Raw genomic sequence first — 25,713 nt, 5'->3', positions numbered from 1 at the left:
GGAAAAAATCTTCCCAGTCACCTCTGGTGAAGCTCAGATTGAATTGGAAAAGTATTGACATGGTTCATATTGAGAAAGTTTTAGCCTTTTTTTGGTTGTTTAATAAAAACATTCTACTAAAAACTAGCATTAGATAGATTAGTGTTACTATTGCATCTGACCTAACAATTTTTTATGTTTAAAGTTAGATGAAAAAGAAGTCCCTTTTATCTTTATTTTTTTTTTCTACAAGGAAGGAGAGATGAAGCCTCAGGCCTGGAAATATGACTGGAACAAAAATAAATACAGTTCAATATTCCAGTAACCCTCAGAACAAGAGTGATGAACTCTTGAAAACTAAACAGAGATGATCAAACTCATTTATTATAGGGAATGTACAAATTAGATGTCATTTTTAATCTATATAAATGGGAAAAGTTGATAATAACAAATACAGGGAAAGGAGTACCCTCATATACTGTTGGTGGTATGTAAATTAGAATGTCAGTTTTGAAGGGTAATTTGGCAGTATCTGTAATAGTTTCATTTGTAGATAATCTGTCCCATAGGTGTGCTTGAATAAAAATGAATAAAAATAAGTGCATAGGAGGGGCACCTAGGTGACTCAGTCAGTTGAGCATCTGACTTGATTTCTGCTCAGGTTATGATCTTGTGGTTTATTAGTTTGAGTCTGCACTGTGAGTGCAGAGCTTGCTTGGGATTATCTCTCTCTCTTTATCTCTTTCTGCTCTTTCCTCCTCTTGCTCTCAAAATATATACATTTAAAAAGAAACTTAAAAAAATTTAGGGGTGCCTGGGTGGCTCAGTCAATTAAGTATCTGACTCTTGATCTTGGCTCAGGTGATCTCAAACTTTGTGAAAGTAAACCCCCACATTGGGCTCTGTACTGTCTCCTCCCCCCTCAAAAATAAATAAGTATTTTAAAAATGCACAGGAAAAACATCTCTGTAGCTGTGTTTGTAATGCCACAGTATCGAAGCCAGCATAGTATATTATTAATTGCCAAATAGTTAACTTGTGGAACAATCATAGAATGAAAGACTGTTATACTTAAAAGAATATTCCTTGTTGGAATGATTTTAATTTGTATTACTAAGATTAAAAAATATGTGTGTCATATGATTCCATTATATAAAAGAGAGGATAATGCAAAGCATTCCAAATGCTGAATATGTGAGTGTACATATGTATATGGAATATTATTTTTATTTAAACAAATAGAACAGTTTCAGGAAAGATACATACAAACTTCTTCCTGAGTTTGCTTCTAGGTAGAGTGGTGAGATTTCCATGAAAGTTTCAATGGAACTATGATAGTTTCTTTTTAAGCTTCTATACAATGACATTTTTGGTAATGAAAATATCATGAAATCTTACTTGTAAACAAAAATACAGTTAGTTTTGCTTGTTCTACTCAAAAATCTGTAGAATGTCCAGCAAATCTATAGTCTCATCATTTCCAGTTCTTTAGAATCCTCATTTATTGCCTTCCCCTAAATTCATAACACAAGAGCAAAAGGAAAGTGAGTGTAGTTCCTTAGGTTCAGTGACTCTGGCCATAAAAAACTTTTGGGAAATTCTCACTGACATTTGTTCTAGGGTGGAAACTTAAATGAAATGCCAAGGCAGAGGGTCAAGCTGTCCCCATGGTGCAAGGTCTAGCCCTTGAACCTTGGAAGTCACCAAATAGTATTTTATCAGTGTCTTGGACTTGATCATATTCAGAGAAGCTTCCTTAAGCTGACTAATATCACTGGGGATTAGACCAGATTGCCAATTTATTGATTTACTGTGAGAAGTACAGCTGGCATGAGAACTAGGATTCTGTCATCTTCGGATCAGCATGTTCTCTTTGAAGGCCGTCTAAACAGGAAGCTGAATTAGAATCATAACATACTTAGTGAGCATGCAAATAGAATAAAGGAGAATTAAGTGTATAATTTAGATACTTAATGGCTGAGCTTCTGATGGTCTACAGTTCTAGGGTTAGGATGTAGCTGCTGCTGGGATGGATAGGGTGAACCCTCGTGGGCACCCCAGATAGTGCTGGTTTTATGATGTAGTTCTCAGAGAGGAACCATGAATCAGTTTCACAGAGCGCACTGAACTATCACCTGCATACGCTGCCAGATGCTGTAGTTGAGCCTGGAAATGCAGATAGAAAGGACACTTGGTCCTTATTTTCTCAAGCTTAGTTCACATAAACTAAATGCTCTGGAACCTTGAAGTTTTATTTAACTGAGGTCTAAATTTTGTTGGTGGCCAAATTTGAGTAGATCTTAAAAATTTATCTTGGCCTCAGAATTAGCAGATGTTGCTTTTAATAATGGTTCTGGGTGACAGTTGGTAATAGTACAACAGAGGTTTATTTAAACCAGTGACAGGATTGGAAGAGTCAAGCAGTCCTTCTTTCAATGTGCAGTTGTCAGAGGTCAGAAATAGAAGGCAATTAAAAATATAGAGAAGTGAAAGCTGATATTTTAAGTCAGGATCAGGGTAAGGTGTGGAATTCTAACAGTTTGGTCAGTTGGATCAGGATGTGCCAGTAATCTGAGTATTAGGATATAAATTTGACTGAAGTAAAGCTTATCTTACTAGGGAACCTTGCCATGATATGGGTTGATTGCTAGGACATTATTGGGCCTGTGCCCACTATTAAGGCTGGTAAATGAGAGTCCCTGCCTGAGGAGAATGAAACATCAGTCTTCTGGACCTGATTTATTTTTCTTTAAATGTAAAGTGTAAATAGAATCTTCCCCAGAAGGCCATTAAATTTTATTTGTATCATCTAATTTTTTTAGAAGTTAAAAATATGTAAATATATTTCATATTATCTTAATTGATATGCACATATTAACTGATAATCTGCCTTTTAAAAAGTTTATAAGAAATACTGTATATTTGTTGACAGGGATAAATACATAAGCATAGTTTTAAAAATGAAGTAGTATATTGTAAAAGTCTCCTTGTTTCTTATTATGTCACCCATCTCCTTCCTCTACCAGCACCACTACTATTACTTTATTGTGTGTTCTTCCGGAGTTACTTAAGAGGAACATACTAATATGCATTCTTATTTCTCCTCATTTTATGTAAAAGGGTAGCATACTATATATGTTATTTTATAACTTGCTTTTTTAAGATAATAGTATGTTATGGAAGTATTCAAATCTATATGTAGTTTTTCATTCCCTGTTTATTGCTACATGGTATTGCCTTGTGTTATTTCTCATGGTTTAACCTGTCCTCTCCTGGTGAACATTCAGATGAATTTTAGTCCGTTGCTGTTACAAACCATGATGTAATGTGTTCGTGTGTATAATTTCACAGGTGTGCAAGTATATCGTTAGGATATTTTTATCAGCAGTGCAGTTGCTGTGTCAGTTTTATGTGGGTGATTTTGGTAGATATTGCCGTATTGCCCTCCATTGTACCATTTTCTTTTTCTTTAGGAAGTAGATTGTATCAATTTACACATTTTTTAGCAGTGCTATTTCTACAGCGTTGTCACTCAGCAAGTGTGTTTTCAAACTTTTGATTTTTGCCAACTTTTGATGAGTGAAAAGCAATGTCTCAGTTTTAATATGCGTTCTCTTATTGGTAGTGAGAGTGTCTCATAGTTCTCGGAGCCATGTTTTAGTTTTTTATTTTTTGAGAGAGAGATGGAGAGAGATAGCAATTGGGGGAAGGGCAGAGAGAAAGAGAGAGGGAGAGAGAGAGGGAGAGAGAGAGAGAGAGAGAGAGAGAGAGAATCCCAAGCAGGCATTGCACTGTCAGTAGGAGCCCGATGTGGGGCTCGAACTCAGGAGCCATGAGATCATGACCTGATCCAAAGTCAAATGCTTTCTTAACTCACTCAGCCACCCAGACTCCCCCCTCAGAGATATTTTTACATCTTTTTCCACTGATTTATTTCTTTAGCTCAACTTTCTGTTAATTTGTGAAATGATATTTTAATAATATTTTATGATTAGCGTTTTTAACATGTACATTACATTGTATTATGTAGTTATACATAATACATAGTGTATTTTTCTGTAGTGGGGCATTTGATCTCCTTTTGGAGTGTGGCCATTACATTTATTTTACTGAGAACCGTTACTAAGAAGTGTTTTCTCCTTTAGGTTATTTGGGAATTAAGAATTCAAAGGTCTATTGTAGGTTTTGGTACTAATTATCTGTGAGTTAACCATATAACTTATCTGGATCTCAGTTCTTCCACCTGCAAATAAAGATGTTGAATTAAATGATTTCTTTGTCCTGTGACCCTTGGAAAGTTATCAAAAGCATTATATCAAGTTATTATTAATAGTCTTAATAGATATGGAAAGACAGCAATGTTATGTTGTTACAGGTTTTAAAAGACTTGTTCTGTTTCTTGTTGGATAAATAATGCTTTTCTTTCGTAACAAAATTATCTTTCACTTGCCTCCCTTGACATTTCTTGGTTAGGAATACCTCTTTATCTTTTGTAAATTCACATCAAAGCTACTTTTTAGAGGCATGCTTTTGGTAGGGGGAGGGTGGGGTACTGTTAGGGAAGAAAAATGCACTGCTTTTGATTCAATTTAATCCTTCTGCTAAAAACGTGCTTCCTTACTGCATTACTGCTGCCAATTGGCCTATTCAATTTTCCAGACTCTGATCTCCTTAAATCTGTTTCAATGGTCCCTCATCAAAAATTAACATGCTCAACTAGTTACACTATTTTTTCACTATAGAGTTAGGAATTAAATTATAATAGTCTTTTCTTAGTAGTTTTTTTTCTTTATTTACTTGTCATCTGTTAAAGTTGCACTAGCAAAGATGAATAGATTAAAAAAATTTTTTTTAAGTTTATTCACTTAGAGAGAGGAAGAGAGAGAATGCACACGTGCACAAATGGAGGAGGGGCAGAGAAAGGAGAGAGAGTCCTAAGCAGGCTTTGCACCATCAGCGCAAAGCCTGATTTGGGGCTTGAACTCACGAACCCTGAGAGCATGACCTGAGCTGAAGTTGGATGCTTACCTGACTGAGCCACCCAGGTGCTCCTGAATTGAGGTTTTAAGTTTTTTTAAAGTTTATTTGATAGCTATTTCTTAAGCTTATTTATTTATTTTGAAAGAGAGAGAGTGGGGGCGGGAGAGAGAGGGAGGGAGAGAGAATCCCAAGCAGGGGCTCTAACTCACTAACCATGAGGTCATGAGCTGATCTGAACTCAAGAGTTGGACGCTGAACTGACTGAACCACTCAGGCATCTCAGATGTATATATATATTTTAAGATTTTTTTTTTTACTTCTAAGTAATCCCTACTCCCAATGTGGGGCTTGAACTCAGAACCCTGTGATCAAGAGTTGCATACTCCACCAACAGACCCCGCCAGGCCCCTAGATAAATCTTTTGATGTGTACTTTGAGATTAATGAGAATTAATGAGTTTAATGAGATTAATAAAATGAGATGTAGATAGTAACGTTTGAATTATAAGATCAGAATGTAAGTAGACTGTTAGTAGAACTCATAACTTTCAAAATTTAAAATCTTCTCATGTCAGAACATACAGACATAGATTCTCAAAACTATTAAGTTTTGATTGTGTGGCATGATCTTACTCCCTTCCTCTGCCATGAAATAGATTAAACTTTGCTATATAGTTCTTCACCCAAATTAGAGAGCATTAAGAGATAAAAGAAACCCTAAAGCTCACTCAGGCAAGTCTCTCATTGTATGAAATTTTTCCTTAAGGAAGGAGATAAGCTTCCTTTATGCACAGCTGTTTAGTAGTAGAGTTGAGACTAGTCATTGGCTTTTTAGTCCATTTTACTTTCTACCATATTTTATTTAGTGTTTTTATTATCTTAATCTCCTCATTTCTGTCTCATATCTCCTACACACTTACATATTAATATGTGTTGAACACTGTTATCTGCTAGTTTTGCCTCTATTTGGACATTAAAAATATTTTTTAATGTTTATTTATTTGGAGGAAGATGAGGAGGGGCAGGGAGACACACACACAGAATCTAAAGCAGGCTCCAGGCTCTGAACTGTCAACACAGAGCCTGATACTGGGCTTGAACTCATCAACTGTGAGATCATCACCTGAGCCAAAGTCAGACGCTTCACAGACTTAGCCACCCAGACACCCCTGGACATTTTTATTTTATGTTTGGTTTCCATACTTATCATCTAGGTGCTTATCAGTCAATGCTTAGGTTATTCATTACCTTCAAGCTATACTCACTACTCCTATTAGCTTTCTTTTTGTTCTTTGCAATTTATTGTATTCACTATTGTCAGATATTCGTTAAAATTTTTTTTTAATCATGTCCTTTTCCAATTTAAGGTATTTCGTGTTCTTCTGTTGTATATTTGGTCAAAAATCTCAGTTTAGAATTCAAACGATCTGCTCAGATGACTATGGCTTATCTATTTGCTCATGCCTCCCCCCACCTTTTTTTTTTTTTTTTACTGAAAAATGGTTTTATTACATAGGTGGACATCCGTCTGTTTATTCTCCGTATCTGATCAGCTGTAAATTTATATTCCAATCTTTCACATTCCTTGCCTTTTCCAACTTTTGAACTAGTTATGTTGTTTTTCACATTGCTAGCTTCTGAGTGTTCTTTTCTTTCCGTTGTCAGTGATGAATAATGTTTTCTGTGGATATGTATGTTTTAGTTATGCTCATTTTAGTATAGACAAAAGCAGTGCTATATATCTGAATGCACTTGTGGGTTTGGAAAATGTTAATTTAAAAATGAATCAGGGCCACCTGGGTGGCTCAGTTTGAGTGTCTGACTCTTGATTTTGGCTCAGGTCGTGATCCTAGGCTCATGGGATCGAGCCTATGCCCAGCACAAAGCCTGCTTAAGATTTTCTGTCTTTCTCCCACTGCCCGTCTCCCCTATTCGCACACTCTCTCTAAAAATAAAAGTGAATCAGTTGTTGACAGACACGAAGAAAATATAGTGAAAAGTCTCCTTGTTCCTGGAGTTTGCTAGAGTATGTGTGGTAAGTTGAGATGATTTCTTGGAGTGGGGACGGACATAAGAATTGTGTTGCTACAGCGTAGGTCATAGGAAATAGGATAGAAAAATAATTCCTTTCCTACTTTGTCCATAAAGGCAGGATTTAGCTCCAACTTTGAAATTGGGCCTAGGTTAAATGAAGAAGGCTAGGGGAAAGGTTTACCTAAGAGATTGTAGGTATAGGTCCCCGAGAAGAGTTAGTAACTGGCTCAGTAATTTTGAGGGGACAGCTAAGTAATCTAACTTGATTTGAACCCAAATGGTAAAAGACATAGTTTTCTTAGTATATGGGGTGTGGTGGGGGGGGAGGACCTTAGAAGTATACTTAAATGTCAGGAGCCAGGAACTGTATACCTCCATCTTCATGTGAAGGTAAATTAGATAGTTAAATATTTTAAACACCTGTAATGTAACAGGCTCTGTGCTAGGCCGTGTGTTTATGAAGAGGAAAAAAATAATTTTGGCTCTAAAAGGAGGCTAGAAGCCAAGTGGGGAAGGCAAGCTTACATATGAACAAATGTGTTAATTGCCACAGGAAGATATGTATAAAGTGCAAGATAATTTAGGAAGCAGTGAACTGTGTGTTGGGAAAATCAGAGGGGAAGAGAATGGATACTGAACTGTGTGATTTGAACAATTTGCCACTATAAAAAGTCATATAACCAGGAAGAAATACCCCTTTCTCCTGTAGTCTATCTGGTGAAATAAAAGAATGAAGACTATAGTCCGGCATCAAGATACTGTCTAGAGGAGAAAAGTCATTTTCTATTAATTCTCCATATGGAGATGCCAGTGGAGATGTCTTTTGCAGTGTCTGTAAGATTTCTATCACTTAATCAAAATTTTATACCATTCTGAGGCTCAAAACTAAACAAAAAGCTTTGCTGTCTAACCCACCCTTACTCTGGTGTTTAAAAATTTTTTAAATTCTCTAATATTTATACCCTAACATTTTTATACTTCAAGATACCATTTTAGAAATGTATCCTTTAAAAATGTTTCATGTGTATCTTGCCTAATTAGAATGTAGAATTCTTTTTAGCCTTTTAGGTCTCAGCAAGGGCCAAATTTAATACATTTTTGTTGAATGAGAAGTTCCCAGTAATTCTCTTAGATGCTGAATTGTCAGCTTTTGCTGTGGCAGTAAACCACCCCCAGTTTTAGTGGCTTGCAGTCATAAACATTTATTTCTCACTAGCATTCCATATGTCAGCTGTGCTCCACTGGCTCAGCTGGTCTTCCCAGTGCCTGGCTTCAGGCTGCGGTTGGTCCATTAGGGAGCCCAGGTTGAAGGAGCATGCCTACCAGGGCCATGATCTTCTCTTGACAGAATGCAGAGGCACAAGAAGGCTAACAGCAATACTTCTGGAAAGTGCTCTGTGGAACTGACTCACATTCCATTAGTCACCGCAAGGCATATGGCAAGATATGCACCTAAAATGAAAAGAGTGTGGAAAGTAGTCTTTGCCCACAGGATGGGAGGGTGAGTGTTTATTGAATAATAATAGCCTAATACAGATGTTTCTGAATTTAACAGAGGAACAGGTGAAGTTAGAAGTATGAAACTAAGGAATTTGGTGTGTAGGAGGTCTTTCAAGGACCTGGGAGTGAGAAATATTTAATGAAAACTTAAATACTCATAATAACTATTATTATTTAAACTTAAATTACTTTAACAAAAGCAATTATCAACATTACAACGTAGGGGGACAGCAAAGTGTCCTAGTTCAAAACCTGTGCTCTGATGTTAGTCCATCTGGTTTAGATTATGGATCTACTTCCTAGCTGCATACTCTAGAGCAAGTCACTACATCTCAGTTTGCACATCTGTAAAATGGATGTGCCACTTACAAATCTGTTGCTCTGAGTTGTAAATTCATCCTTCATTGCCCTATTTGCAACACTGGAAATTTCTCTCTTGCCAGCTCTTGTTAAGGTTTGTCAGTAGAAGGACTAGAGGGAGAGTAGAGAAAGAAGTTTTTCTTCCTGATTCTAGTGTCTTCTGGAACACACAGAGGCCAGCGGCATGTGGGGCTCCCTGGGGCTCTCAACACCTAGGGAGTTTTCGCAGCAACACTCCCCCTTGCAGTTTCCCAGTGAGTTCCATACTCTAATATCTCCCCCTGGGTACCTTCCTGAGTTTCCCTGGCATGTTGAGTTCCACTAGATGACTTTACAGTGACCTGTTGGCCTGACACTTTAGTAAATTCTCAGACATCCATGCCACGTGCTAACCACAGGCCTATATCTAAGCCCTTGAGAATGGCCCCTTTACAGGTTTATTCCTCTCCTGTTGGTCTGTATTAGCTCGCGAAGTAGGGGCTGCTCCTTATCTGACTCTTAGTATTTTATCCTTTGTTATAATTAATAATGCTTTATATTAACCTTTCCCTGTTCAAATTACTGTGTGGTTTCTTGTCTTCTTATTGTACTTTGACTCATATGCCAGGTTCATAAGTAGTATTTTTCTCAGACAGTTGTTCTGAGGATTAAACGGAATACTACATGGGATCGCAGAGTATATAGTGTCCGCCATTGAGCATGTCCGTGGTGCGTGTTGGTGATGCTGATACTATCTTCTTCTTCTGCTGCGTCATCGTCGTCATCATCATCATCATCATCATCATCATCATCATCATCACTGTTGCCGTCACTAGTTAGGAGTAACATTTCTACTTTTTGTCCACAGGATGTTTCGTCTTAACTCACTTTCTGCGTTGGCAGAACTGGCCGTCGGCTCTCGATGTTATCATGGCGGATCACAGCCCACCCAGTGCAGGCGACGACTCATGCTGGTGGCTTTCCTGGGGGCTTCTGCAGTAACTGCAAGTACCGGGCTCCTATGGAAGAGGTGCGTGCGCTCTGCCGTCCTGCGCCTGCGCGCACCTTCGTTGTTCCGGTGGTCTCTGCTATCTAGGAGGATTATACTGAATTCTGGCTTGGCTTTGCACCAGAATTTCTTGCCCAAATAGTTGGGTGTTGATAATACTTGTCTGTGAGGTAAATTCAGGAATTATGTCAAAACAACCAGTAAGATACCCTGCTTTAAAATCTGCCTGTCTCCTCTGCTGAACATTTAAAATAACTTACCAATTTAATAATTATAATTAGTTTTAACATATAATAATTAATATATAATAGAAAATGAATAAGTAGATTTAATAATTTACCAACTTGGCATATATGATTCACTGGTTTTTAGTATATTTACAATGTTGTACAACCATTGCCACTGTCTGATTCTGAAAATTTTCATCACTCCATAAATAAACTCCATGCCATTTAGTAGTCCCTGCCCACATTCTCTATCCCTCCCAGACCTGGGCAACTGCTGATCTGCTTTCTGCCGATAAACAGTAAAATGAGTATAATGATAGTACCTATCTCAAAGGTTGCTATGAAGATTGAGTTATTAGTTTTTAATAGCATTTTATTTTATTTAAATTTAAAAAAATTTTTTAGATTATTTTTGAGACAGAGACAGAGACAGAGCATGAGTGGGGAAGGGCAGAGAAGAGAGGGAGACAGAGAATTGGAAGCAAGCTCCAGGCTCTGAGCTGTCAGCCCAGAGCCTGACATGGGGCTCAAACCCACGAATGTGAGATCATGACCTGAGCTGAAGTCAGATGCTTAACCAACTGAGCCACCCAGGCACCCCTATTTTATTTTTTTTAAGTAAGCTGTACACTCAGCATTGGACTCCAACTCACAACCCTGAACTCAAGAGTCACACACTTTACTGAGTCAGCCAGGCACTCTGAGTTATTATTTGTTAAATGCTTAGAAAAGTGCTTGGCACATAACTTTGTAAAATAAATATTTTGTGTAGAAAATACTTGGCACATAGTAAGCTATCAAGAAATGTTAACTATTATTACTGAATATAAGCCAAAGGTGAGAAATGGTGAAGAAAGGAGAGAGCAGAAAAGCAGAAAAGACTGGGTTTCAAAAAAAAAAAAGTTGGAGTTGTGATGTAAAAGATGCTATGTCAGATTAGATTATCTTCCATATTCTATGCCAAAGGTTGTGATTTTAATCTCTAGGCAGTGAGAGGTTTTGAAGCAAGAGACTGATCGCAAACAAGTTTTCATAGACATTAGTACAGCCACAACAACGGAAGAATCTACTGACAGACACTAATAGTAGTTTGAGATGATGGTGCAGGTGCAGGAACCTTAGAAAGGGGTGCATGGGTTTAGGACGTGAGAGAGAGGGAGAGGAAATCGAGACAGAAGGAGGAAGAGAGGGAGGTAAAAGAATGAAAAGAGGAATGGGAAACACACTTTTTGTCCTTTCACAGTAATAAATAGTAAACGCTTAGCAGTTTCTTCAGGGATGCTTTTCTGCAGTAGAATTAAAGGATCCCAGGCAGGTGCATTTAGAATTGCCTTTTGGCTTAGTCTCTAATATCAAATAGGACAGCAGGCTATTGAGAAGCTGTTCAATGGTTGAATGTTTAAGTTACTACTCCTTTTCTTTGAGTTGCTTTGTTTATACTATTCAGATTAAATGCTGATGAACAAGTTTAGGTTATTTTGCTTATCTTAATTTGTGTTGTTTTTGTGTAATATTACTCCCAGAAAAAGAATAAGAAGATAATTTGGACTATTATGTAAAGGAAACATTCCTATTTTTGTTGTAATTTTTAAGCCCCAAAACATCCAAAAGCAGAAAATCTACATATTGACAGTGTGTCCCCAATATTAGGCTGCTTCTAGGGCATATGCTTTTGTCAGATTCTAATTTGATGAATGCTTCAAAATCAGAAATACATCCAAGTGCCAAGATTTTAGTGCTTGAAGATTGTTAGTCTTGTGCCTTTGCGGTGCCATGTAGGAAGTTATAATGAAATGGACCATAATTATTCTCAAGTTTTGAAACAAAAAATGAAAAATAAAACTTGTTGAAATTTTCATGTTTATGCTGAGATCAAGGTCAATAGCAAACACTCTCTAAAGTGATTGTGAGTTGGGCTTGCTGAGTCGGTGAGCTGGTTAAGCGTCCAACTTTTGGTTTTGGCTCAGGTTATGATCTGTTTGTGAGTTTGAGCCCTGCGTCTGGTCCTGCTGACAGTGCAGAACCTGCTTTGATTCTCTTTCTCCCTCTCTCTGTCCTTCCCCCGTTCCACTCACTCTCTCAAAATATATAAATAAAGTTTAAAAAATAAATAAATAAAATGACTGTGAGTTATCTTGTCAGAGGATACAGGCATAGGGCTTGCCCTTTAATTTCATATCTTTTTTCTGTCTTCCTTTTAAAAATTGTGAAATGAACAGAAATGTTTTCCTAAGAAGTGAGATTCAAAGTTATTTAAAAAAATAAAGTTCAGGGGCACCTCGGTGGCTCAGTCTCAGTTAAGCAAAGAGACTGCCAAACAAGATAAACCTAAAGAGGTCCACACCAAAACATAATAATTAAAATGTCAAAAATTAAAGAGAGAATCTTAAAAGCAGCAAGAGGAAGGCAACTGGTTACATACAGGGAACACTTCTAAGGCTATCAGGTGATTTTTTAGCAGAAACTTTGCCGTGTAGAAGGGAGTGGCATGATATATTCTAAGTGCTGAAAGGGAAAAAAATCCACAACCAAAAATGGTCTACCTAGCAAGGTTATCATTCAGAATGAAGGGCAGATAGAAGGTTTCCCAAACAAAAGTTAAAGGATTCATCACCACTGAACTGGCCTTAGAGGAAATAGAAGGGACTTTTTTAAGCAGAAAAGGCCATAAGTAGAAGTAAGAAAATTATGAAAGAAAAAGTCACTGGCAAAAGCTACCATAGTTAAGATAGTAGATCAGTCACTTATAAAGCTGCTCTGAAGGTTAAAAGGCAAAAATAGTGAAGTCAAGTATATGATAATTAAGGGAATACACAAAATACATAAAATATGACATCAAATACATAAATTGTTGAAGGGTGAAGAAAAAAATTGTTGAGAAGGCTTTTAGAATGTATTGTGGTACATTGGGGCACTTGGGTGGCACCTGGGTGGCATAGAGTCTGACTCTTGATCTTGGCTAGGGTCATGATCTCATGGTTTGTAGGTTTGAGCCCTGCATCGGGTTGTGTGCTAATGGTGCAGAGCATGCTTGAGATTCTGTCTTTCCCTTCTCTCTGCTCCTCCCCCACTTGTGCTCATTCTATCTCAAAGTAAATAAATAAACTAAAAAATTACCAAGAAAATAAAGAATATATTCATCATAAAGAACCAGCAACTTTGAATAGACTGCTATGTACACAGGGTGTTATAAATGAGCCTCATAGTAATGTAACAACAACTCCAAAACCTTAGTAGATACATAAAAAATAAAGAGAATCCAAGCACAGCACTAAAGTGATCCAATCACAAGGGATGATAGCAAGAGAAGAAGAAAGGAACAGAGAAGAACCTCAAAACAACCAGACAACAATGAACAAATGGCAATAAGTAGTACCTATCAGTAATTACTTTAGATGTAAGTGGACTAAATGCTCCAATCAAAAGATATAGGGTGATTGACTAGATTAAAAAATAACAAGACATCTATATACTGTCTACAGGAGTCTCACTTCAGACCTAAGGACACATAGAGATTGAAAGTAAAGGGGTGGAAAAAGGTATGCTGTACAAGTGAAAGTGGAAAAAAAACCAGGGTAGCCAAACATAGACAAAATAGATGTTAAAAACAAAGACTGTAATAAAAGACAAGGTCGTAACATAATGGTAAAAGGATCAATCCCACAAGAGGCTATAACTGTTGTAAATATCTGTGCACGCAACACAGGAGCACCTAAATATATCAAGCAAATATTAACAAGGGAGAAATTGACAGTAATACAAGGATTTTAACACACCCACATACATCAATGGATAGACTGTTCAGACAAAATCAGTAAGGAAATGGTAGCTTTGAACAACACGTTAGACCAGATGGACTTCGTAGATACATAGAGAACATTCCATCCCCAAACAGTGGAATATATAATCTTTTCAAATACACAAAGAACATTCTCCAGAATAGATCACATGTTAGGGACAAAATAAGTCTCAATAAATTTAAGATTGAAACCACACCAGGCATCTTTTCCAACTACAACAGTATGAAACTAGAAATTAATTACAATGGGAAAAAACCTAGAAAATAAAAACACGTGGAGGGTAAATAATTACTACCAAACATCCAATGAATCAATGAAGAAATCAAAGAGGAAATTTAAAAATATCTCAAGATAAATGAAAATGGAAAGACAATATTCCCAATATTCCAAAATCTTTGGAATGAAGCAAAAGTAGTTCTTTTTTTTTAAATTTATTTTTTTAAATTTACATCCAAGTTAGCATATAGTGCAGCAATGATTTCAGGAGTAGATTCCTTAATGCCCCTTACCCATTTAGCCCATCCCCACCCCCACAACCCTCCATTAACCATCTGTTTGTTCTCCATATTTAAGAATTTCTTATGTTTCGTCTCCCTCCTGTTTTTATATTATTTTGAAGCAAAAGTAGTTCTAAGAGAGAGGTTATAGTGATACAGGCCTACACCAAGGAATAAGAAAAATTTCAGATAACAATCTAATACATAAAAAAGGAGAAAAAGATAATAAACAAAGCCCAAACGTGGTAGAAGGAAGGAAATAATGAAAATCAGAATAGAAATAAACAAATAGACTAAATGAATGAAAGAGACTAAAAAACAATAGAAAAGAATTTTTAAAAGATAAAAATAGAAAAGATAAAAAATTTAAAAAAGCGATTGTTCTTCAAAAAGATAAAGGAAATTGATAAATCTTTAGGCAGACTTTTTAAGAAAAATAGAAGAGTTAGGCATGCCTGGTGGCTCAGTTGGTTAAGCATCCAACTCTTGATTGGCTCAGGTTGTGACACAGTCATGGGATTGAGTCCCAGGTGGGGCTCTATGCTGAACATGGAGCCTTCTTGGGATTCTCTTCCTTTCTCTCTGCCTCTCCCCCACTCTCGTGTCCATGCTCTTTCTCTCTCAAAAATAAAAATGTAAAAAAAAAAAAAAAAAGAGGAGTTAAATAAAATCGGAAATGAAAGAAGCGACAGAAATACAAAGTATTGTAAGAAACTACTATGAAAAATTGCATGCCAACAAATTGGACAACCTAGAGGAAATACTAGGTACATACTAGATAAGTCCCTAGAAACATACAATATTCCAGGACTGAATCAGGAAGAAATAGAAAATCTGAAAGACCAGTTACTAGTAAGAAAATTGAATCAGTTAAAACAAACAAACAAAACCACACACACACACACACCCACCCTTAATAAGTAAAAGCCTAGGACCAGATGGCTTTGCAAGTGAATTCTACAAAACATTTAAAGAAGAGTTGATACCTGTCCTTCTCAAACTATTCCAAAAAATTGAAGAAAAAGGAACACTTCCAAATTTATTTTATGAGAACAGCACTACCCTGATAGCAAAACCAGGCAGAGACCCTACAAAGAAAAGAATTTTAGGCTAATATGTATCTCATATAAGTGGAATCACACAATATTTGTCCTTTTATGTTTTACTTATTTAATATAATGTCCTCAAGTTTCATCCATATTGTAGCGTATGTCGGAATTTCCTTTTATAAAAAAGGCTGAATATATTCCATTATATGTTTGCCTTAGTTCATTTGGGCTGCTGTGATAAAAATACCACAAACTGGAGGACTTAATAAACATTTTTTCCTTATAGTTCTGGAGGCTTACAAGTCAAAAATCATGGCACTGGCAGATTCAGTGTGTGGTGAGGGTCAGTTTACTAAATAATGGCTTTCTTTTACTAATTAATGGCAGAAGGGTACAAGGGGGCTTTCTTGGGCTTTTTAAAAAATAAGAGCACGAATCCCATGAGGATAGAGTTCTTATGACCTAATTACCTCCAAAGGCCCCATTCCCAGTACCAATACCTTGGGTGTTAGGTTTTAACATGAGTTTTGGGAGGACACATTCAAAGTATAGCAACGCACACACCACATTTTGTTTATCTGTTCATCTCTTAATGGACACTTGAGTTCCTACTCCCTTTTGGCTATTGTGAATAATGGTGCTGTATAAATATTTGTTGTAGTTCCTGCTTTTACTTTTTGGGGATCCATGCCCAGAAGTGGAATTGCTAGATCTCATAATAGTTCTATTTAAAAATTTTTAAGGAATCTTTATACTTTTTTATTTTTTTTTCTTTAAACTTATTTCTATACAGCTGCTTCATTTTACTGTTCCACTATCAGTGCACAGGGGTTCCAATTTCTCTACATCTTTGCTTAACACTTGTCATTTCCTGTTTTGTTAACAATGAAAACAGGTCTGAAGTGATATCTCACTTTAGTTTTGATTTCCATTTCTCTGATGATTAGTGATGGTGAGCATTTTTTTCTATAACTCTTGGCTATTTTATGTCTTTTTTTGAGAAATGTTCATTTAAGTGCTCTCATGATTTTTTGATTATGTAATTTGGTTTTTGTTTTGTTGTTGTTGTTGTTTGTTTTTTGCTATTGAGTTGTAGGATTTCCTTATGTATTTTAGATATTAATTCCCCATCAGATACATGGTTTGCACCTATTTATTCCTGTTTTATAGTTTGCCTTTTCATTTTGATTTAGTTGCATTTGTGTATTTTAGCTTCAGTTGCCCAGACCAAAAGTCATGGAGCTTTTCCCCTATATTTTCTTCTGGGAATTTTATCCAGAAGAATGGAATTTATTCCATTTATTTATGTTTTCCCCAATTTCTTTCAGTCTTTTATACTTTTTTGTATATGAATCTTTCACCTCCTGGTCATCTTCATTCCTAAGTATCTTATGCTTTCTAAAGGGATTGTTTTCCAAAATCCTTTTTTGGATAGTTTGTTGTTAGTGTATGGAAATATAATAGATTTATATATATATTCATTTTATATACTACAGCTTTTCTGAATTTGTTTACTAGTACTCACAGTTTTTATAAAATCTGAAGGATTTTCTGTGTATACTATCATGTCACCTTTGATCAAAGATCATCTTACTTCTTTAGTTCCAATTCTTGCCTAATTGTTATGGCTAGAACTTCCAGTACTATTTTGAATACAGTGGAAGAGTGGGCATTCATAGCTTCTGGTACTGCTGCTCCTTTTTCTTTTTCTTCTTCTCCTCCTCCTCCATCTTCTCTTTTTTTTCGAGAGAGAGAGCAAGCACATGCAAGCATGTGAATGGGGGTGGGGCGGAGGGAAAGAAAGAGAAAAAGAGAGAGAATCTTAACCAGGCTTCATGCCCAGTGTGGAGCACAATGCAGGACTTGATCCCACAACAATGAGTTGAATCAGGAGTTGGATGCTTAACCAATAGCCATTCAGGCACACTTAATAGCTTATTCTTTATCATAGATGAAAGCTTTCAGTTTTTCACTTTTGAATCCTTCTTAAACTCTTCTAAAAAAAAAAGGAGGGGAACACTTCAAACTCCTTTTATGAGTCTAACATTACCCTAATACCAAAATCAGACAAGGACACCAAAAGCAAAGAAAATTATAAGTCAGTACCCCAACAAATATTAATGATACAATAGTCAGAAAAATGTTAGCAAACTGAAATCAACTATATATTAAAAGAATTGTTTGGGACATCTGAGTGGCTCAGATGGTTAAGTGTTCGACTTTGGCCCACGTCATGATCTCACGGTTCATGAGATCGAGCCCCGTGTTGAACTCTGAGCTTACAGCTCAGCGCCTAGAGCCTGCTTCCGATTCTGTGTGTCCCTCTCTCTCTGCCTTTCTCCGACTTGACTCTCTCTATCTCTCAATAATGAATAAATATTAAAGAGAAAAAAGAAAATAATATACCATTGTCAAGTGGGACTTATTCCAGGGATATATCTCTTAAATTATTTATTTGTTTGCTTATTTATTTATTAATTTATTTTAGAGAGCATAGGAAAGAGGGGCAGAGGGAGACAAGAGAATCCCAAGCAGACTCCATGCTTAGCATGGAGCCAGTCATGAGGCTTGATTTCATAACACTGGGATTATGACGTGAGCTGAAATCAAGAGTCAGATGCTCAATTGACTGAGTCACTCAGGTGCCCCTATACCAGAAGTGGAGCCACAAACATATGGCCAACTAATCTTTGACAAAGCAATAAAGAATATCCAATGGAATAAAGACAGTCTCTTCAGCAAATGGTGCTGGGAAAACTGGACCATTTTCTTACACCATACACAAAAATAAACTAAAAATGGATGAAAGACTTAAAACATAAGATAGGAAACCATTAAAAACCAAGAGGAGAAGGCAGGCAAAAACGTCTTTGACCTCGGCCCCAGCAACTTCTTACTCAGCCCGTCTCCAGAGGCCAGGGAAACAAAAGCCAGGGTAAAAATGAACTATTGGGACCTCATCAAAATAAAAGGCTTCTGCACAGTGAAGGAAACAGTCAGCAAAACTAAAAGGCAACTGACAGAATGGGAGAAGATATTTGCAAACAACAAATTAGGTAAAGGGTTAGTGTCCAAAGTCTGTAGAGAACTGATCAGGCTCAACACCCAAAAAACAAATAATCCAGTAAAGAAATGGGCAAAAGACATAAATAAACACTTCTCCAGAGACAACATCCAGATGGCCAACCAACACATGAAAAAATGTTCAACGTCACTTAGCATCAGGGAAACACAAATCAAAACCACACTGAGATACTGCCTCACACCTGTCGGTATGGCTGACATTAACAACTCAGGCAACAGATGTTGGTGAGGATGCGGAGAAAGAGGATCTCTTCTGCACTGTTGGTAGGAATGCAAACTGGTGCAGCCACTCTGGAAAACAGTATGAAGGTTCCTCAGAAAATTAAAAGTAGAACTACCCTACAACCCAGCAACTGCACTACTAGGTATTTATCCAAGGGGTACAGGTGTAGTGTTTCGAAGGGGCACATGCACCCCAATGTTTACAGCAGCACTATCGATAATAGCCAACATATGGAAAGAGACAGCCATCGATGGATGAATGGATAAAGAAGATGTGGGGTGTGTGTGTGTGTGTGTGTGTGTGTGTGTGTGTGTGTGTGTACATATATATATATATATATATATAATATATAATGGAGTATTACTTTGCAGTGAAAATGAATGAAATCTTGCCATTTGCAACTACATGGATGGAACTAGAGAGTATTATGCTAAGTGAAATTAGTCAGAGAAAGACAAATATCATATGACTTCACTCAAATGAGGACTTTAAGATATAGAACAGATGAACATAGGGAAGGGAAGCAAAAATAATATAAAAAACAAGGAGAGGGACAAAACACAAGAGACTCCTAAATATAGAGAACAAACTGAGGATTGCTAGAGGGGTTATGGGGGGGGGGATGGGCTAAATGGGTAAGGAGCATTAAGAAATCTACTCCTGAAATCATGTTGAACAATATACTAACTGACTTGGATGTAAATTTAAAAATAAGTAAATTATTAATAAAAAAGAAAATAAAAGGCATCAAAATCAGAAAAGAAAAAGTAAAACTTTATTTTTTTCTATATTTTTTAACATTTATTTATTTTTGAGAGAGCACAAGTGGGGCATGGGCAGAGATCGAGATCGAGGAAGACACAGAGTCTGAAGCAGGCTCCAGGCTCTAAGCTGTCAGCACAGAGCCCGATGACCTGTGAGATCATGCCCCAAACTGAAATTGGTTGCTTAACTGACTGAGCCACCCAGGCACCCCCAAGTTAATGTTTCTATTTGCATGTGACATGATATATACAGAAAACCCTAGACACTCCATCAGAAAACCTGTTGAAGCTAATAAATACAGCACAGTTATAAACTGAATATACAAAAATTTGTTGCATCTCTGTACACTAACAGTGAACTGTCAGGAAGAGAAATTAAGAAAACAATTTCACTTATAGTTGCATCAAATAGAATAAAATACCTAGTAATAAATTTAACCAATAGATGAGCAACAAAGACTTTGATGAATGAAATTAAAGACACAAATAAATGTGAAGACATTCTGTGTTCATGAAAAAGTTAATATTGTTAAAATGTCAGTTTTACTCAAAGTAATTTATAGATTCATTGTAATTCCTATCAGAATTCCAGTGTATTTTTCACAGAAATAGAGGGAAAACCCTAAAATATGTGTACAACACAAAAGGCCATGAATAGACAAAGCAATCCTGAGAAAGAAGAGCAAAGCTGGAGGAACCCCACTTTCTGATTTCAAACTACAGAGCTGTATTAATGAAAACAGTATGGTAACAGCATAAAACTCATATAGACCAATAGAACAGACTATGGATCCCAGAAATAAGCTCCTGCATATGTGGTCAATTAATATTTGACTGGGAGACAGGAATATTCAATGAGAAAACGAGTCTCTTCAATAAATAGTTTTGGGAAAACTGGATAACCAGCTGCAGAAGAATGAAATTGGACCCCTATCTTACCCCATTCACAAAAAATAATTCACAAAAAATGCTTTCACAGAAGACCCAAAACTGCCAACTCCTGGAAGAAAACTTAGGGAAAAAGCTCTTTAACATTGGTCTTTAAACTATTTTTTGGATAACAAAAGAACAAGAAACAAAAGGAAAGTCAGCAAGCAGGACTACATCAAGTTAAAAAGTTTGTGCACAGCATAGGAAGCAATTAACAAAATGAAAAGGCAATATATGGAATGGCAGAAAATATTTGCATACCATGTGTTAAGAGGTTAATATCCAAAATGTATAATTCATATAACTCAATAGTGAAAAAGCAGATGATCTGATTAAAAAATGGGCAGAGGACCTGAACAGATATTTTTCCAAAGACATCCAGATGCCCAACAGGTACATGAAAAGATGCTCAATATCACTAATCGTCAGGGAAATGCAAATCAAAACCACAATGAGCTATCACTTCATACCTGTTAGAATGGTTATTCTTGAAACTGTAAGGGATGACAGTTTTGGTATAGATGTGGAGAAAAAGGAGTCCGTGTGCACTATTGGTGGGGATATAAACTCATGCAACTACTTTGGAAAACTATAGAGGTTTTTCAGGAAATTAAAAATAGAACTACCATATGATCCACGATTCTCACTTCAAGGAAATGAGAACAGGATATTGTAGTGTTATCTGCACTCCCATGTGTAATTCAGCTTTATTCACAATAGCCAAGATACAGAAACAGCCTAAATGTCTTTCAACAGATTAATGCATGAAGAAGATGTCTATACACACATACACACAGGAATATTACTCAGCTAGTGGTAGGAAGGAAATCTTGCCATTTGCATCTACATTGATGGATCTTGAGGGCATTTTGCCACAAAGATAAATCAAAGAAAGATATACATTTTATAGAATCTCAAAAACCTGAACTCCCAGAAACAGACGTTAAAATGGATGGGGGATTGGGGAGTTTGGGGTCAGAGTAGAAACTACAGTCAGAATGTAAATATGTACTGGGACTTATTGCACAGCATTGCAATTATAGTTAATAATACAGTGTTCTATACTTGAATTTTACTAAGAGATTCTATAGATCTTAAATCACTAAGAGATTCTATAGATCTTAAATGTTCTCACTGGGAATAAGATGCTAATCATGTGATTTAATGGAGGCTTTAGCTAATGTATTGGTGGCAATCAGATATACATAGATATATACATACATATATATATCAGATCAACACATTGTACACTTTATTTTTATTTTTATAATTTTTTAAAAGTTCATTCATTTTGAGAGAGATAGAGGATTAGTGGGGGAGGAGTAGAGAGAGAGAACAGAGGATCTGAAGCAGGCTCTGCACTGACAGGACAGAGCCCCATGTGGGGCTCAAACTCACAAACTGCAAGATCATGACCTGAGCCAAAGTCAGACACTTAACTGACTGAGCCACCCAGAAGCCCCAGCACATTGCACAGTTTAAACTTAAAAAAATTTATCATCAGTTATATCTAAGTAAAAAAAACTGATTTGAAAATACACTTTTATGCAAAATACATTTTCAGATAAGGTAAAGAAAGTGAATTATAATCATAATTGTAAAAATGAGTCCACAAAGTTTGCAAAGATTTGTGGAAAAGACCATACTAATTTGCTGACTGTTCTCGTTGATGACCAATATAAAAGTAAGGGTAAACCAACAAAATGTGATATTTCTTAAAAAGCACAAAAGTTAACTTTAGTTACATACAAATATTCTATATTTTTATTCCTTTCCTGCTCACTGTTTATGGTACTGTTGTCGCAAGTTACATCTTTTATATTGTGTGTCCATTAACATTTTTACAGTTTTTTTATATATGATTTTTGAACTTCTGTTACAGAATTTAGAGAGGTTTATACATCATCATTATAAGACAACAGTAGTCTGTATTTGTGTATGTATGTGCCTTCTGTAGTGAGCTTTATATTTTTATATACTTTCATGTTATAGTGTAGTTTACTTCAACTTGAAGGACTCCCTTTCTCATTTTTTTAAATGCAAGTTTAGTGGTGTGAACTCCTTCAGCATTATTTATCTAGGAACATCTTTATTTCCCCTTGAATTCTAAAGAATAGTTTTGCCAGATATAATATCTTTGATTGGCAGTTTTTTCTTTCAGCACTTCCCATATTTCATCCTATTTCTTTATGCCTGCAAAGTCTTATATAGTTATATGAGGTCCCTTTGTACATGATGTCACTTTTTTCCTGCTGCTTTAAAAATTCTCCTTTTGTCTTTGACTTTTGGCAGTTGATTATAATGTGTCTTTAAGGTGCATTTTTTTGGGTTCCCCATCTTGGAAGTCTGTTGAGCTTCTTCAATCTGGATGTCCATTAACTTCCCCAAATTTGAGAAGTTTTTGGACATAGTTTCTTTAAATAAACTTTTTACCCCTTTATTCCTCTCCCTTCTTTCATGCCTGTATTGGTCTTCTTGACTCTATCCTATAAGTCCTTGGGCTTTTTCTTTTGTGTTTTGTTCCTCTGACTGAATGATCTGTCTTCGAGTTTACCAATTCTTTCTTCCACTTGATCAAGTCTGTTTTTGAACCACCTTAAGTGAAGTTTTCAGGTCTGTGTAATTGCACTCATCAGCTCAAGAATTTGTTTGCTTTTTTTTTCTTTAATCTCTCTTGATAGTAATTTTTTTTAATGCAGTGTTTTCTTGAGTTTATAGAGCATCTCTACAAGCATTTTGAATTACTTTTCAAGTAATAAATATTTCTGTTTTAGGATCAGTTTCTGGAGATATATTTTGTTCCTTTGAGCCACATTTCTATTTCTTCATGTGTCTTCTAACTTTATGTTGAGACTCACATTTTTGAAGAATCAACCACTTATCTCAGTCTTTGTAGAGTAGCTGAGGAAGATCCTCAACCATCAGCCTAATTACAGATTCTGGTACCTCTGGATCTTTTTTGGAAGAGGTGACAGATTCTCTCTGTGAGCAAATTTCCAGTTGCAGAGGCTTGCCTGTTTTTTTCAAGAGCTTGTAATCTTTTGTTCCCTCTGGTGTTTGTCTGTAGTACTGCAAGTTCTCTGTATAGCAGCAAGCCACCTACTGTCTCTTCTCTTAAGCCACCAGGCATCCAAAGTATGCCAGCTCCCAGTTATCACCCCAAGTCAGGTGAGGCACATGCCGACTAGTCTTTTCAGGCAGCCTTCTGAAAAACTAGAACGCTAGACACTCCTTCTACTTCTTCCCCTCCCTCATGAGGGAGAAGACTCATTTTGTACCTTTTCCGAATTATGGCAAGCTCTGCCAGCTCCGCAGACCACCTCCCACTTGTCTTTTTCCTGTCGATACCCTGGCATGCAAACCATGCCATCTGTCAGCAGTCCAAGTGAGGTGAACAGAAACCAGTCCCTTGAGCAGCCCTCTGAATAGCTAGAATGTTGAACGCCCTTCCATTCTCCTTCCTCCAACAGGAGCGATTGCTCGCTGGGGCATGCTCTCCCAGTGCTGAGCTGTGCCTGCTTGTGGGAGGGGCTGACATGGGTAAAGTGAAATTGTTCCTTTTATCCATTTCAGTGTGTCTGTTTTTGGCATTGGGCTTTCCTGTTGTACTGCAATTTCTTAACTGGATTTGGGGAATCTCATAAAGGTATTTTGATCTATGCATCATTGTTAAGTTCAGTGTTTCTGTGGTGGACATAGGCTGGCATCTATTCTGCCATCTTGCTGACGTCTAATAATTACTTTAGATATTTTTCATTGTGTATGTTAACATATTTTGCATGTCTGGATTTTGTTGTTTTCTTTAAAAGTGTATTGATTTTTGTATTGGCAGGCAGTTAATTTATTGAAGAACCTGTTTGATTATCCAAAGCTGTGTTTAACTACGCCCAGCATAGTTTAGATAGAGCATCCTTTGCTCTAGGGCTAATTTAGCTCTTCTAATAAGACATGACCCGGCTGTTGTGTTTACTACATGCCTTCAGTGTTCATTGTTTTGTCACAGCTTGAACATTTCCCACTTGTGAGTTCTGGAAATTATTTGACCTACAGCTCTTTGATAATTGTTCTTTGCCTAATTTTGGATACTTTAATCCTAAGAAGTCACTGCGTCACTACTTAATAAAAACTTAAGGGAGACCCCATTAGGGTCATGGAACTTTTTCTTTGTGTGACTTTTTCCTCCTCTCTGGTTCTCTTCCCTGCGTCAGCCTCTCCAAACTAATTTCTGTCTTCTCAACTTAGCACGGTCACTCTGTTTTGCTTGGAATCCTGCTTTTGATCTGGAGAAATGTCTCCAGAAATACCTTCAGGGCAATTGTAGGCCTAACTTTGTTTTGAAAGTTGCTGTCTATTGTTCATATCTGAAAATGTTTTATATATTTTGTTGGGTTTTCTGTATTACTCCCCACTGTGGGAAGTCAAGTTTGAGCCTCATGCTTTGTAGTCTGTGTCTCCCTCTCTCTCTGCCCCTTGCCTGCTTGTGCTCTCTCTGTCTCTCAACAAATGAATAAACATTAAAAATTTTTTAAAATTTATTTTTAGGATTTAGCCTTTAAAAATCAGTTATTTTTTGCTTACAAATTCAGATACTTCTTTGCCTTTTTTAACATGTATAAAATATTATTTGCAAGTAAATGAAATAAAAACTGTTTAAATCATTTCTGAATAGACATGTAAATGATTACATTAATAAATCTCTCTTATTGCAGTATTTTAATCCTAGTGTATATTTTTCCAATCCCTTTTCTGGTCAACATAGAGGAGGACTTCCATTTTTGTTCCTTAATCAGCCATACATACATAGCGTGCTTTCTCTGTGTGAGGCACTGGGTTGGGGACTCTGGATAATTAAAAGAAAAGAATATTGGGGGCGCCTGGGTGGCTCAGTCAATTAAGCATCCAGCTTTTGATTTTTGCTCAGGTCATGATCTCATGGTTCATGAGATCAAGACATGCATTGGGCTCAGTGCTGACAGTGCAGAGCCTGCTTGGGATTCTCTCTCTCTGTCTCCCCCACTCTCTAACCTCCCCCCCCCAAATAAATAAATAAAAGTTAAAAAAAACTCTTCAGGGCGCCTGGGTGGCTCAGTTGGTTAAGCGACCAACTCTTGATTTTGGCTCAGGTCATAATCTCATAGCTGGTGGGATTGAGCCCTGCTGTCAGCACGGAGCCTGTTTGAGATCCTCTCTCTTCCTCTCTCTGCCCGTTCCCTGCTCACACATGCACTCTCCCTCTCAAAATAAACTTAAAAACAAAAAACCTTAAAAAAAATAGTGTCCAGTCTCTTCTTTTTTTTTT

The 25,713-nt window shown here is 36.7% G+C and overlaps 1 protein-coding gene and 1 long non-coding RNA gene across 6 annotated transcripts in view; one reads left to right on the top strand and one right to left on the bottom strand.

The window, feature by feature from the left end:
* MICU1 (mitochondrial calcium uptake 1) overlaps nucleotides 1-25,713 on the top strand; it is a 237,074-nt gene that overhangs the window by 36,477 nt on the left and 174,884 nt on the right. For all 5 annotated transcript variants that reach the window (XM_029931893.1, XM_029931890.1, XM_029931889.1 and 2 more), the window contains exon 2: nucleotides 9,700-9,861. In XM_029931893.1, the coding sequence (XP_029787753.1) occupies nucleotides 9,700-9,861 (162 nt within the window). The remainder of the gene's footprint in view (nucleotides 1-9,699; nucleotides 9,862-25,713) is intronic.
* LOC115285529 lies at nucleotides 8,169-9,853 on the bottom strand. The gene is made up of 2 exons (XR_003905568.1): nucleotides 9,396-9,853; nucleotides 8,169-8,444 (listed from the first exon to the last, which is right to left on the bottom strand). It is a non-coding gene; the product is annotated as an uncharacterized LOC115285529 (long non-coding RNA).

The sequence above is a fragment of the Suricata suricatta genome, chromosome 2, assembly GCF_006229205.1.
Source record: "Suricata suricatta isolate VVHF042 chromosome 2, meerkat_22Aug2017_6uvM2_HiC, whole genome shotgun sequence".
Lineage (NCBI taxonomy): Eukaryota > Metazoa > Chordata > Mammalia > Carnivora > Herpestidae > Suricata > Suricata suricatta.
The sequence above is the reverse complement of the archived record's forward strand: the minus strand, read 5'-3'. Positions and strand labels throughout refer to the sequence as shown.